The 13,471-nt window shown below is 51.5% G+C and overlaps 1 protein-coding gene across 2 annotated transcripts; it reads left to right on the top strand.

Moving 5' to 3' along the window:
* The first annotated feature begins 593 nt into the window (after nucleotides 1-593).
* Nucleotides 594-6,074, top strand: LOC127052776 (zinc finger protein 436-like). 2 transcript variants are annotated; one of them, XM_050956818.1, is made up of 5 exons: nucleotides 594-673; nucleotides 1,172-1,298; nucleotides 1,408-1,524; nucleotides 2,030-2,065; nucleotides 3,728-6,074. In XM_050956818.1, the coding sequence occupies exons 1-5, from the start codon at nucleotides 650-652 to the stop codon at nucleotides 5,260-5,262; spliced, it is 1,839 nt and encodes a 612-aa protein (XP_050812775.1). In that variant the 5' UTR covers nucleotides 594-649; the 3' UTR covers nucleotides 5,263-6,074. The 2 variants fall into 2 exon arrangements, with proteins under 2 accessions (XP_050812775.1, XP_050812774.1); XM_050956817.1 differs by having other exon boundaries at nucleotides 596-673; nucleotides 1,169-1,298.
* Nucleotides 6,075-13,471: the final 7,397 nt, after the last annotated feature.

Below are 13,471 nucleotides of genomic sequence, written 5' to 3'. Positions count from 1 at the left end.
CTCTGGCTGCCCCCACTGAAGTCTCTGACGAGAGGAGCTGCTTTAACCTGGCCAGCTCGGGGAGGGTATTTGGATCCCCCCAGACAATGGGCATCACTTTGTCACATAAGTAACACTTCTGGGGGGCCAGTCCCCTCCGCCCCCTCCTTCTTCCCAGGAACAAACCGAGGATCCCCTTTGACTCCAGGCTCCTGCCCTTCCCTGGGGGCCCCGCACTCCAGGAAGGGGGGCACCGGGAGGTACCAGTGAACTGCTTCGGCAGCTGCTGCTACTGGGGATTTCTCCCCTGCTGCAGCCCTCACCTCCTCCGAGCAGCCGTCACAGAAGCGCTCGGGAGCGAACAGCTCGATGGAGGCGAGAGAAATTGCTGCCCGTTACTTTGTATCCAGTTTTGTAAATAATCCCCCGCCGAGGAGCCTATCCGGTGCGCTGGGCACGGGCAGCGGATTGTCTGGCGCAGCCTCCGGCCAGTCCCTGCCCCCGTTCCCCCGCCTGCGGCAGATGCTCCCAGCCGGGCCTCGGGGGGGCTGGGCCGGAAGGTCCCTGCGCTTGGGGCCTCCCCCAGCTGCTGGAGCCGGCGGCGCAGGCGCGGGGCGGGAAGTCGCTGCCCGGGCGGAGGAAGCGGCCGGGGCCGGAGCCGAGCCCGGCGATGGCTGCAGCGGGGCCGGCGCAGGTAGGACGCGGGGCGGGGACTCCCCGGCCGGGCACTGGCTGGTCCCGGCTGGGGGCCGGGAACCGGGTCCCTCCCGCGCTAGTGACCGCGGGGCCGGGGGCTGCAGCAGCCGGAGCGCGGGGGCCGGGGAGCGGCGCGGGGGAGCCCTGGCCGGGTGGACACGCGGAGCCGGGCGCAGCCCCCGCCGGGCAGAGGAGCCTGAGCTGGGGCGGAGCGGGGCTGAGCACAGGCCTGGGGCGGAGCCTGTTCCCTGACCTGGGATTCGGGCCCTTCCCAGCGCCCCGCCCAGAGCCCCGTGGGGAGCCGAGGGCGACTCCTGTCCCGGCCAGCAGGGCCCCGGGTCCCTGGGGGAGCTGAGGGGGGGGGTCTCCCTGGATCACAGGTGCTGGGCGGGGGGTTCCCTGGGAGTCGCTCCCCTAGAAGCCGCGTCCCCTGCTGAGACTCCGGGCTGGGGGCTGGAGCGGAAGGTGCTGAGTGTGTAACGCTTGTTGCCAGCAGCTCCAGGTGGCGTTTGAGGACGTCGCTCTGTATTTCACCCGGGAGGAGTGGGAGCTCCTATCCCAGCCAGAGCAGCAGCTGTACCGGGACCAGATGCTGAGGAATTACCAGGTCCTTGTTTCCCTGGGTAAGGATGAGATCGGCGCCCTATTGTGCTGGGTTGCACCAACATTTAAAAAAATGAGTCCCTGCTCCCAAAACTTTAGTAATAAAACTGATTAATTCCCCCCAAACAGGCTATTCAGGTTCCACTCCGGACTTAATCCACCGGATCGAATTAGGGGAGGCAGAGGTCTGGATCTGGGATGCCGAGAAATCCAGGCAAAGCTCTGGGCCTGAGAGCCCCTCCTCAGGTGAGTCATAATAATCCAGCCCCTTCTGATTTACTCACCTGATAGTGGAGGGCTCCTTAATGTAGAAGGCAAAGGCAGAGTGAGATCCATTGGCTAGGAACTGAAGGGGACGAAGGGAGGCTGGGAATTAGGGGCCAGGGTTTACCTGGGAGGGGAATGAACCATTGGGAGAGCTCCCCTAGGGACAGGTTGGATTCTCCATCACTGTCAGTCTGTCAGTGGAGACACGGCATCTGTTTCTAAAGCCCTGCTCTAACTCAGCCAGCAGTTACCGGGCCTGAGGCAGGAATGACTGGGGGAGATTCTCTGGCTGGGATAGGCAGGAAGCCAGGCTAGATGGGCACAATGAGCCTGTCTGGCCTTTATATCTATGAATCCTAGAAATCATAGACATGTAGAACTGGAAGGGACCTTGGTAGATCATCTAGTCCAGTCCCCTGCACCGAGGCAGGGCTAAGTATTATCTAGTCCATCCCTGACAGGTGTCTGTCTAAACTGTTCTTAGAAACCTCTGATGATGGAGATTCCACAACCTCCCCAGGTAATTTTTTTCCACTTCTTAACTACCCTCAGAGTTTGGAAGTTTTTCTTAAATCTCCCTTGCTGCAATATAATCCCATTACTTCTTGTCCTGGCCTCAGTGGATAAGGAGAACAATTTATCACCTTCCTGTTGTTAACAGTATTTTACGGTCTCGAAAACTGTTATCAGGTCACCACCCCATTCTTCTCTTCTCCAAACTAAACAAACTCAATTTTTTCAATCTTTCCTCATGGGTCATGTTTTTTAGATCTTTAATCATTCTTGTTGCTCTCCACTGATCCTCTCCAGTTTGTCCATATCCTTTCTGAAGTGTGGGGTCCAGAACTGGACACAGTAATCCAGCTGAGGCTTTACCAGTTCCGACTAGAGTGGAAGAATTACTTCTCTCATCTTGCTTGCAACACTCCTCCTAATACCATCCCAGAATAATATTTGCCTTTTTTCCTTCAAAAAACTATTCCACTGTTGACTCATATTTAGTTTGTGATCCACTATAACCCCAGATGGTTCTCTGCTGTATTCCTTTCTAGGCAGTCATTTCCCATTTTGTCTTTATGTAATTGATTATTCCTACCCAAGTGTAGTACTTGGCATATGGGCTTATAGAATTTCATCCTATTTAATTCCAACCATTTCCCCATTTTGTCAAGATCATTTTGAATTCTAATCCTCTGCTCTAATGTGCTTGCAATTCCTCTGAGCTTTAAATTGTCCGTAAACTTTGAATGTGTTCTCTATGCCATTACCAAATCATATATGAAGCTGTTGAATAGAACTGGACCCAGGACCGATCTCTGCGGGCTCTCTCTCGATATACCCTTGCAGCTCATTTGTGAACCATAACAAGTACTCGGAGTGTGGGTTTTCCAACCAGTTGTGCACCAACCTTATAATAGGCTTGCCTAAGCTATGTTTCTCTAGTTTGTTTATGACAAGGTCATGTAAGACAGTTTCAAAAGGCTTACTAAAGTCAAGATGTGACATCTGCTGCTTCTGTCTTATCTACAAGGCTTGTTCCCTGTCAAAAAAGGATGTTAAGTTCGTTTGACATAATTTGTTCCTGACAAATCCATGCTGTTACTTATAATACTTTTACTCCTGGGGAGATTCTGCGTGACTTTTGCCCGCAGAAAACGGCTCCCCCGCAGGATTCCTCTGCCTCCCTGCAGAAAACACCAGGGAAGCAACGGTGTGGGGGTGAGGAACATGACCAAGTTGCAGTTTTTTAGGGGGGATTGCTCCCTCCAATAGAGGTGAGGCATGAGGGTTTGGGGGGGTGGATTGGAGGGGGTTGAAGGGATGACAAGTCACTCAGGGGTTGTGTGATGTAAGCTGAAAAACATGTTTGTAATTTTTTGCAACCCAATCACTGACACTGCTAAGCTGGAAGGGGTGAATGGCCTGCTTTCCTCACCATCATGACAGGGAGTGGGGGCAAATCTGAGTGGCCCTGGAACCCCTCAGGCCAGGTCTCAATACCCGGAGTGAGGTGTTGGGTCCAGCCCTGTCGGACAGGCGCCACCATTGCAGGGTGAGGCACCAATCCAAGAAATAGTCACGGACAAATGGGGAAATCGCTCATCCATGACATTTTTCCATGCCTGACAAGCCTGTAGCCTTAACCATGAGCTAACACTAGGATTGCCTCTGCTCTCTCCAGCAGGGCACGAGATCCTGGGAGGAACAAGGACATGGTCTGAATGTGGGGAGAGTGCAGCAGGAATTCAGAATCCCACATCCCACAGAGGGATCCATGCACAGGACGCAGTCCATCCCCGGGATAGACTCCACCAGAAACTGGACCTATCTACACACCAGACACTCCCCATGGGCCAGCGCCCCCACCGCTGCGTCAATTGCGGCAAGAGATTCAGCAATCCCTCTGCACTGACCCAGCACCAGTGCATGCATACCGGGGAGATGCTGCATCGCTGTGCTGACTGTGGCAGGAGCTTCAGACAGTCCTCAATCCTGAGAATACACCGGCGTACACACATCAGGGAGAGGCCGTACTGCTGCACTGACTGTGGCAAGGGCTTTGCACGGAGCTCAAATCTAAGAATACACCAGCGCACACACACCGGGGAGCGGCCGCATCACTGTGCTGACTGCGGCAAGAGCTTTGCAGACAGTTCAACCTTGAGAAGACACCAGCGCATGCACACCGGGGAGCGGCCGCATCGCTGTGCTGACTGCGGCAAGACCTTTGCACGGAACTCAAGCCTGAGAACACACCAGCGCCTGCACACCAGGGAACAGCCGTACTGCTGCGCTGACTGTGGCAAGGGCTTTGCACGGCACTCAAGCCTGAGAACACATCAGCGCACACACACTGGGGAGCGGTCGTACCACTGTGCTGACTGTGGTAAGGTGTTCAGCAGTGGCAAGACGCTGACCCGTCACCAGCCCACGGACGCTGGGGAGCGGCCTCATCGCTGTGCTGACTGCGGCAAGGGCTTTGCACGGAGCACACACCTGAGAACACACCAGCGCACACACACAGGAGAGCGGCCGCATCGCTGTGCTGACTGTGGCAAGGGCTTTGCACAGATTGCACACCTGAGAGTCCATCAGCGCACACACACCGGGGAGCGGCCACATCTCTGTGCTGACTGCGGCAAGGGCTTTGCACAGATTGCACACCTGAGAGCACACCACCGCATGCACACCGGGGAGCGGCTGCAGCACTGTGCTGACTGCAGCAAGGGCTTTGCAGAGAGCTCAAAGGCGAGAAGACAACAGCGCGCACACATTGGGGAGCGGCCATACCACTGCGCTGACTGTGGCAAGGGCTTTGCAGAGAGCTCACATCTGAGAAGACACCAGCGCACACACACTGGGGAGCGGCCACACCACTGTGCTGACTGTGGCAAGGGCTTTGCACAGATTGCACACCTGAGAGCACACCAGCGCACACACACTGGAGAGCGGCCGCACCGCTGTGCTAACTGCGGAAAGGGCTTTGTACAGATTTCACACCTGAGAGTACATCAACGCACACACACCGGGGAGCGGCCTCACTGTTGTGCTGACTGTGGCAAGGGCTTTGTCCAGATTTCACACCTGAGAGTACATCGGTTCACGCACACTGGGGAGCGGCCCCATCACTGTGCTGACTGTGGCAAGGGCTTTGCACAGATTTCACACCTGAGAAGACACCAGTGCACACACCAGGTAGTGGCTGCACCACTGTGACAGTTCTGGGAAGAACTTCAGCAGAACCAGTGCACTGACCAAGCAGAGGTGCACGCACACTGGGGAGAGGCCATTCTGATGCCCTGACTACAGCAAGAGCTTTGCATGGGCCTCTTTGATATCACGTTGGTGCATTCACAGCTGAGAGTGGCAGTGCAGCTGTGCTGACTGGAGCAAGTACTTTGCTAGATTGGCCAACGTCACCTAGCACCAAGTCACTCACACCAATGCCCTTCTGCCAATGCCAGGGCCTGAGGGGCTTCTGGCAGCCAGGTGGACCTGGCACAGCACCAGCAGATGGAGATCAGGGAGTGGTCCTGTCCCTGTAGTGCCCAGCAGAGACTGTGTGGGGCAAGGAAGGAGACTTGGTTCAGCACTATGGGAAAGAGCAGATAGGTGGAGGGAATTTGGAGCAGATGGTCACAGCCTACTGCATTAGGGAGCTCTACCCTGCCATGTAGGTGGGATCCAGCTAGGGCGTTCGCTTTCTCTCTGTCCAAACTCACTCATGCATCACACACAACCCCTCCCATCTAGATGGGATTGAGTCGGGAACTTCCCCCCACACCTTCCTCGGTTCCAAGCAGCGGGTGACTCTTGGGTAACATCTAGAGGTAGGATTTGCAGTCCTGTCTCAGCATGGATTGGGAGTGGGGCAGGACAGCCCAGTGTGTGTGATTGAAAGGAGACTCAGGAACTGCTCATGCCGTCTACTTTAAATAGAAATATGATGAAGAAGAACTACGTACCTAATGTGTAACACAGGTCTGTCTAGCCAGGTGTTTCTTTGCTATTAAAGAAGCTGATGCGTTCACACAGCATTTGGAGAAGCCAGTGTAAAGTGTAAATTTTTAAGGTGAACCAATTAAAGTGTTCCAAGGCCTAACTGACCATGAGGCTGGATGAACGGTGTGACTGTCAGGTGCTCAGAGAGAGTTTTCCATTACTCCTGGGGGAATTCTGCACGTAAAAATACTGTGAACAATGTTTTAAAATTCTGCATAATTTATTTGTCAAAATAACACTATAATCACACTAGTTTCAATTATTTTGCTAATTTATTTCAAAAAATCCCTGTCAGCAAGTATGTCTGTAACAATACAGACGGCAAAAAAGATTCACGAGGTGTTTTTGACAAATGGATTCCTTACTAGGCATGTTAATACAAAACTTTGAGTAACAATTCATGTAAAATACAATATAGAGATGTATTTCCCACACCCCTCAGAAGCAGTGCAAAGGCTTGCGGGAGTCAGGTAACAGAGGAGTGAGGGAGAGGGAAATAATTGCTGGGAGGATCCTGGGAGTGAACCAGGAGAGTTCTTGGGTGTGGGTGGCAGAAGTATAGAGAAGATTTGAGGGGGTGGGAGATTCCTAGAGCAGATCATTTAACAAAACATCCCATCTTGAGAATCCACCAAGACCTTTGTAAATTGTTCCAAAATGGTTAATTACGTTCAGTGCCAGAAATGGGTGCCCTAGTTCCAATCTGAATGTGTCCTGCTTCAACTTCCAGCCACTGGATCATGTTATACCTTTGTCAGCAAGATTGATGAGCCCATTATGAAATATTTGTTTCCTATGTGATACTTACAGACTGTAAGCAAGTCACCCCGTGGCTTTTCTTTGTTAAAGGAAACGGGGAGTTCTGAGAGTTCATGGGATCCCACAGAACATGGCCGTGCCCTGGGCCTCGTGCGTAACTTTCCCAGGGCAGACCCCAAGAATTCTGGTTCTAGGGCTTCTGGGAGGCACCCCGGAAAGTAGGGAACTCACAGGGGTCAGGTCAGCTAGGAGCAGTCACTAGGCTGCTCCCCGACTAGCTTTGCTGCCTGGCAACTAGTAGGCCCAGCTGCCTGATTGATTGCAGGGTCTGACTGGCCGCCGGGCCAGCAGCCTGGTTGATAAGTCCAGCAACAACAGCAGAGCACCAACTGCTCAACGTGTTCCTTGTCTACAGCTGCGCTGGGTCCTGTCCCTGCTGTGCTGTGTCTAGCTCTGCTCCTGCTCCAGCCCCAGCCTGCACCTATGCCTGCCCCAGGCCCAGTCCCAGCTCCATGCTGGCTTTGGACTCCCAACTCCGACCCTTGGCTGTGCCTCCTGACTGTGACTCGTTACCCTTCGGCTTAGACTTTGGCTTCTATCTCCCAGCTCCGACCCTTGGCTCTGCCTCAGGACCCATCTCTTCTGAGTTCAGACTCTTGCTCCGCCCATTAGGCCAGAGCACCCACGACTTGGCCAGTGACAGAAAGGACAGGGGATTGGGACCGTTGGGTGGAGGGCCGGGGGGACAGGGCACAGCGAGATTGGAAAGGGTGAGACAGGGACTGGCTGGACAAGGAAACGGGCTAGGAACCAGTAGTGGGAGAGGGAGATACAGATCAGATGAGGAGCTGTGGGGAACTGGGACTGGCTGGGCAAGGAGAACCTGGGACTGGCTGGAAAGATGAGTGGGACTGGACTGAGGAGCCACAGGTGGGGAAGAGGCAGGACTGGGAGAGGTTGGAGGGAACAGGGCAGAAGGGGACAAGCTTCGGGGAATTGAGCTGCTGATTCCTGATGGCAAGAGCTGGATTTATCCCTGGCTGGGCTGTGTATGGAAATAAGAGGGCAGGTCAGGGTGTGTAATATGGGTTCCCCATGAGGGGCTCTGATCTCTCCTGAGCTCATTCTGTACTGTCTCTGTGGTCGATGTCTGTTAGCACCTTCACGGCCACTTCCACTCCACAGCGCTCGGCACAGAACCTGATCAGCACATTGTTAATAGCTGTGGCAGACCCTATGTCCAGCTTCTCACAGGGAATGTGCCTCACTCCTCTGTCCAGCAGGGCCACTTGCAGCCTGCCCTCATATCTCCTCAGCTCTTGGTCCCCCTGCTCTTCCAGGGTCTGCCACAGCAGCTTTTCCCATGTCTTCTGTATACCAGCTCTGCCCAAAGGGAGTCAGGACGCTGCTGTCAGTCTGTGCCGGAAGAGAAGTGGAAGTGATTTCAGAATCTGTCTCCTGTCCTGTCTGAGGTCCCTTCGCCCCACCCCTTGGGCATTTCCTGCTCTGGTCAATTTCTGCTCTCAGATTTCGTTCTGATCTCAGTGTCACCAAGGGAAGTGAGTTCTCCATCTCCTGGTGTCTTCAAATCAAGACTGGACACCTTTCTGGACCATGCTTCAGACAAATACATTATTGGGCTCAGTACAGGGGTAACTGGGTGAGATTCTCTGGCCTGTATTACACAGGAGGGCAAAGTAGATGATGTAATGGTCCCTTCTGGACTTAAAATCTATGAATGTAGCGTCACCGCACCTAAAGTGGGTCACAACTGAGAATACCATATTCAGGATGAACTATGAAACGGCAGATAGAATAACCACCAGTTTGCAGTGTATCATTAGAGTTTACCAAGCCAGTAACAAAATGAGCTTCTGTCTCACCACACTGGTTCACTAGTAGCCAAAAAATACAGTCTCCTTAGGAAATCCAGCCCTTGGTTCACCACCCAGACATCTGGTCTTTAAGGTGAGAGCTCACTGAAAGACAGATTCATCATGTAGTTCTCTGTCCATTTTGGGAAGTTTCACGGTCATCACATTTTAAAAATCTTGATTTTCACAGTTACAGATCTTTTAATCTTAAATTTCATGGTGGTGTCAAATCATGAATATGTATTTAAAAATATAAACATGTAAAGCCTTCAAGTCAACATTTTTCAAACAGGGGATCCCAACCCAAAAGGGGGTTGCAAAGCTATTGTGGGGCAGATGGGGGTGCTGTGGTATTACCACTCTTACTTCTGCTCTGCCTTCAGAGCCAGGCGATGAGAGAGCAGTGGCTGCTGGCCAGGAGCCCAATCTTGAAGGCAGAGCCACCACCACCAGCAGCAGCGCAGAAGTAAGTGTGGCATGGTATAGTATTGCCACCCTTCTCCACTGCTGCTGGAGGCAGTGCAGAAGGGCAGCAATAACATACCGTGCCACCCTCACATCTGCGCTGCTGATGGCAGCAGCTCTGCCTTCAGAGCTGGGCTCTCAGCCAGCAGCCACTGCTCTCCCGCTGCCCAGCTCTGAAGGCAGTGCAAAAGTAGCGGTGGCAATACCGCAAACCCCTTACAATAGCCAGATTTAATGGGAGAGACCAGGTTTCATGTCTGTGAATTTGGTCGGGGGCCTTAGTCATCATAAAGTCCTTCCAATCGCAAGGGACCAGCCTCTTAACCAGGTCAATATGTAACTCAGATCTTACCCAAAAACCAGGCTGGTAGCCAATCCTCTAGTATCTAATAACTAAAGATTCTTCGAGTGATGTCCGTGTGGGGGCTCCACTTCAGGTGATCGTGCGCCCCTGCACCTCTAGTCTAGCTGTGCTGGTGTGGTCGCATGTGTGCTCTCCCTGTCTCACGCCAGCAGGGGCCATTCACAAGCACTGTCCGACCAACCCTCCCCTCAGTCTTTCTCAACCACCCTTAGTCTGAGTCAGAGCTCCAGCAATGCCTCTGCACGACTTACCTTTTGCTATAGGATTAGCAGCGTAGTTTGGGAAATACATTCGTTAGATAGGAAAATCTCTCTTTGCCTTTCCAATTACAAAATGATTCTTACAAGGTGTCTGGAATCTCTGTCCTGAACTCAGAGTCCTAACACCACCATAGGATCTTAACCAAGTACTTTGTTCTCTTACCAGACCTCTGTTTGAACCCTTGGCTACATGTCTGCTCCTACATCTGTCAGTGAAAGTGGTCCTCCTTGTTGCCATCACATCTGCAAAATGCGTAGGAGAACTTAGCTAGTTATAGAGGTATAAAAGGAAGAATCAAAAATCACTGTCTGTCTGTGTAATGACCTTCTTTTACTGTGACAGTCTGAGGCCTGGTTCTTTGGCTAAGCAGCAAAGGCAGCCATAAACTGGGAAGTGTATGGTCACATTGTCACATTCCAAACTAGTCACATTGAAATAAGGTGCTATTGGGCTATTAGGAATATAATCCTGTCCTATCACCTCCAGAGAAAGGGAAGAGCCTAGAAAATGTAAAAGGAAACTTAGTTTGATAGCATCCTGTCTGGCAAGAACTCATTTATCAATAGACACAGCTGGAAAACCCTTATGTCTGTATAGATGTAGTTGTGAAATCCTCACTTCTGTATTGTTTTGTATGTTTATTTGCATGGTCTCTGTCTGGTTCTATAATTGTTTCTGTCTGCTGTATAATTAATTTTGTTGGGTGTAAACCAATGAAGGTGGTGGAATATAATTGGTTAAATAACCGTGTTACAATATGTTAGGATTGGTTAGTTAAATTTCAGTATAATGATTGGTTAAGGCAGTGGTCCCCAACGTGGTGCCCATGGGTGCATCTTAATGCGCCCGCGTCCTGGCCCCCGGGAGAGCACCCGCCAGCATTTCAGCGGGGACGTCTCTCGCTGATGCTGCTTGCCGTCGACAAGTGACATCATCGAGAGGCGTCGCTCCCGAATTTCGGCGGGGATCTCTCTCAATGATGTCTCTTGTTGATGGCAAGCGGCGTCATTGAGAGGCGTCGCTGCCAAAATGCTGCCGAAATTCGGTGGCATTTTGGCAGGTGCTCCACCACCACAGTGGTGGTTCTTCGGCTGGCGCCCGCCAGCCAAAAAAGTTGGAGACCACTGGGTTAAGGTCTAGCTAAGCAAAACTCAGGTTTTACTATATAGTCTGCAGTCAATCAGGAAGTAAAGGAGGGAGGGAAATGGGAACAGGGACTGGGGATGGGGGAATTAAAATCATGTTTTGCTAAAGGGGAAAATGGGAACAGGGACACAGACAAGGCTCTGACACTACAGAGCCTTGCCTGAGGCTATGTCTACATGTGCAATTGAACAACAAAACTTTTGTAGTTCAGAGGTGTTAACTTCCCCCTCCCCTCAAAAGAGAAAAGTTTTGTCGCAGCAAGTGCCATTGTGAGTGGCGTATTGTTGGCAGAAGCACTCTCCTGCCGATAATGTGAACTCTGCTCTTTGGGAGTGGAAGTATTCTGTCAGCAAAGGAGCTGACAAACAGTGACTATCCTGCCCAACTTTTAGCGACATGGCAGTGTCGCCAAAACCTGTGTAGTGTACACGTGGCCTTAGACGTTTTAGTGTTTTGTTTGATTTTGCTTGGTAATCTGCTTTGTTCTGTTTGCTATCCCTTATGATCACTTAAAGCTTGCCTTTCATAGTTAATAAACTTTTTTTCCACACTAAATCCAGTCTGCAATTCATAATGAGGGGGGGAAAGGGAGGGAAATTGTGCACATCTTCCTCCACATTGAGGGAGGGGGCAAATTTATGAGCTTATGTTGTACAGATTTCTCTACAGCGCAATACAATATTATTTAGGGTGTATTTTCCAGAGGGGAGCTGCACTTGAGGGCCGGGTGATTTCCTAGCTGAGTCTTCTCATAGCTGTTTGCAGACTGTATGATTCTACAGTTGTGTGCTGCCAGAGGCTGCAGAGCCTAATTCAGCAAAACAGGGAGAGGGAACCTAGGCTAGTGGAGTAGGCAGGCTCAGTGAAATCCCAGTACACCAGGTGGCATCCCAGAAGGGGGGGGGGTACAACCTGTCACATCTGCTGGCTCATATCCGGTCAGTAATCTACCTTCACGTTACTTTCCATGGGCTCTCTGCCATGCGCTCGTTTGTCCAACTTTGCATGACTCCACGGTTTTTCTATCAGCACCCATAGCTGTCTGCAGAAATGTCCATCTGGATGTTAGAACAGCTTCTCTATAGAAAGTCTCTTCCCACACCTGGACTGCTCGGTCCTTGGATAGTAATTCATCAGTCATATACAGTGATTTGAAACAATTGCGTGGTCCTTGGCTAGGATTGCCAAGTGTCCTTTTTTTTTTTTTTTTTTTTTAACCAGAAAGTCCAGTCAAAGGGGATCTGCAGCTTCTTTTCAGATCTACTGACTGCACACCAAAAGTCTGGTTACCAGGGGTTGGGGCAGGTGGGAGAGTGTCATCAACCCCTCCAGCCTTTGCACACTCAGGGACACCTCCTATCTGTATCTTGTGGGCAGATAGTCTCCATGTCGGGGCTGCAGCTCCCATCCCATCCCATCCCTGGCATAGAGAGAGCTCTGATGGGGAAGAGTGAAGATTGAGTGACGAGAAATGCGGTGGGACGGGAGAGGGGAAAGTGGGGGGAAGGGTCAGGGCATCAATGAAAGAGGCAGAACAGGGGCTAGAGCCTTTGGGGGACAAGGTGGGGCAGGAGAAACTTCCAGCACTCTTGCTGTAGGGTCCTGTTTTCAGAAATGAAAGTTGGCAACCACATGGCCAACAGGAGAGTATAGTTAATGAAAGAACCCTAACAGCTCTAGTCACCTCTGTACCAGGGCTTGATTTTTCCCTACATCTCACTGATAACACCAGTAGTGTCACTGCAGAATTGATTTTGATGGGGAAGCACTGTAATTACAGCTTTTGCCTACTAGAGGCTGCTGTGGCACCAAAAGAGAGGGCAGCTGGCTCACGGCTGGAGAAAAGGGAGGGGGTTAGAGGTTCTTTTTTCACAGCACTCTGTCCATGGGACCAGGTGTGGAGGCAAGCGATATAGGGGGGATGGATACAATGGGGCACATGGGGCTGCTGGGTGGTGGTGGTCACAGGAGTCAGTGGGGTGACATTGAGCAAGGGGCTGAATGCAAGTGGGGATGCAGAGACCTATGGGGAGAGGATCAGAGGTGTCTGATTGAATGGGTGAGATAAGGGGAGGATGGATAGCTCAGTGGTTTGAGCATTGGCCTACTAAACCCAGGGTTATGAGCTCAGTCCTTGAGGGGGTCATTTAGGGAACTGGGATAAAAATCTATCTGGGGATTAGTCCTGCTTTGAGTAGGGGATTGGACTAAATGACCTGAGGTCCCTTCCAACCCTCATATTCTGAGGTTCTCCAACTCTCTATCACCCTCCCCTCCAAACAAAACAAAACCCCACCATTCCATACTTCTCCCAACAATTCTCAAAGTTCACTCCAGGCTACTTCCCTCTCCCTGGCTCCCCCAAGCCTTTGCACTGTGTCTGAGGGCACAGGAAATACATTTCTACATTGTAGTTGATATGACTTATTGCTCAAAGTTCTGTGTTAATAGGTCTAGTAAGGAATCTATTTGTGAAAAATCACTCCCTGAATCTTTTTTAGTTGTTTGTACTGTTATAGACATAGTTGCCAACAGATATTTTGAAATAAATTAC

Source organism: Gopherus flavomarginatus, chromosome 5, assembly GCF_025201925.1.
Source record: "Gopherus flavomarginatus isolate rGopFla2 chromosome 5, rGopFla2.mat.asm, whole genome shotgun sequence".
Taxonomy (NCBI): Eukaryota; Metazoa; Chordata; order Testudines; family Testudinidae; genus Gopherus; species Gopherus flavomarginatus.
This window is presented reverse-complemented; position numbering and strand designations above follow the sequence as displayed.

What these genes read in the sequence shown, in the direction of transcription:
- LOC127052776 (XM_050956817.1), top strand. Translation starts at nt 650, where the DNA reads ATGGCTGCAGCGGGGCCGGCGCAG. An exon ending in CCAGGTCCTTGTTTCCCTGG is followed by an intron (nt 1,299 to 1,407) that starts GTAAGGATGAGA and finishes CCCCCCAAACAG; the next exon opens with GCTATTCAGGTTCCACTCCG. An exon ending in AGATTCCACAACCTCCCCAG is followed by an intron (nt 2,066 to 3,727) that starts GTAATTTTTTTC and finishes TGCTCTCTCCAG; the next exon opens with CAGGGCACGAGATCCTGGGA.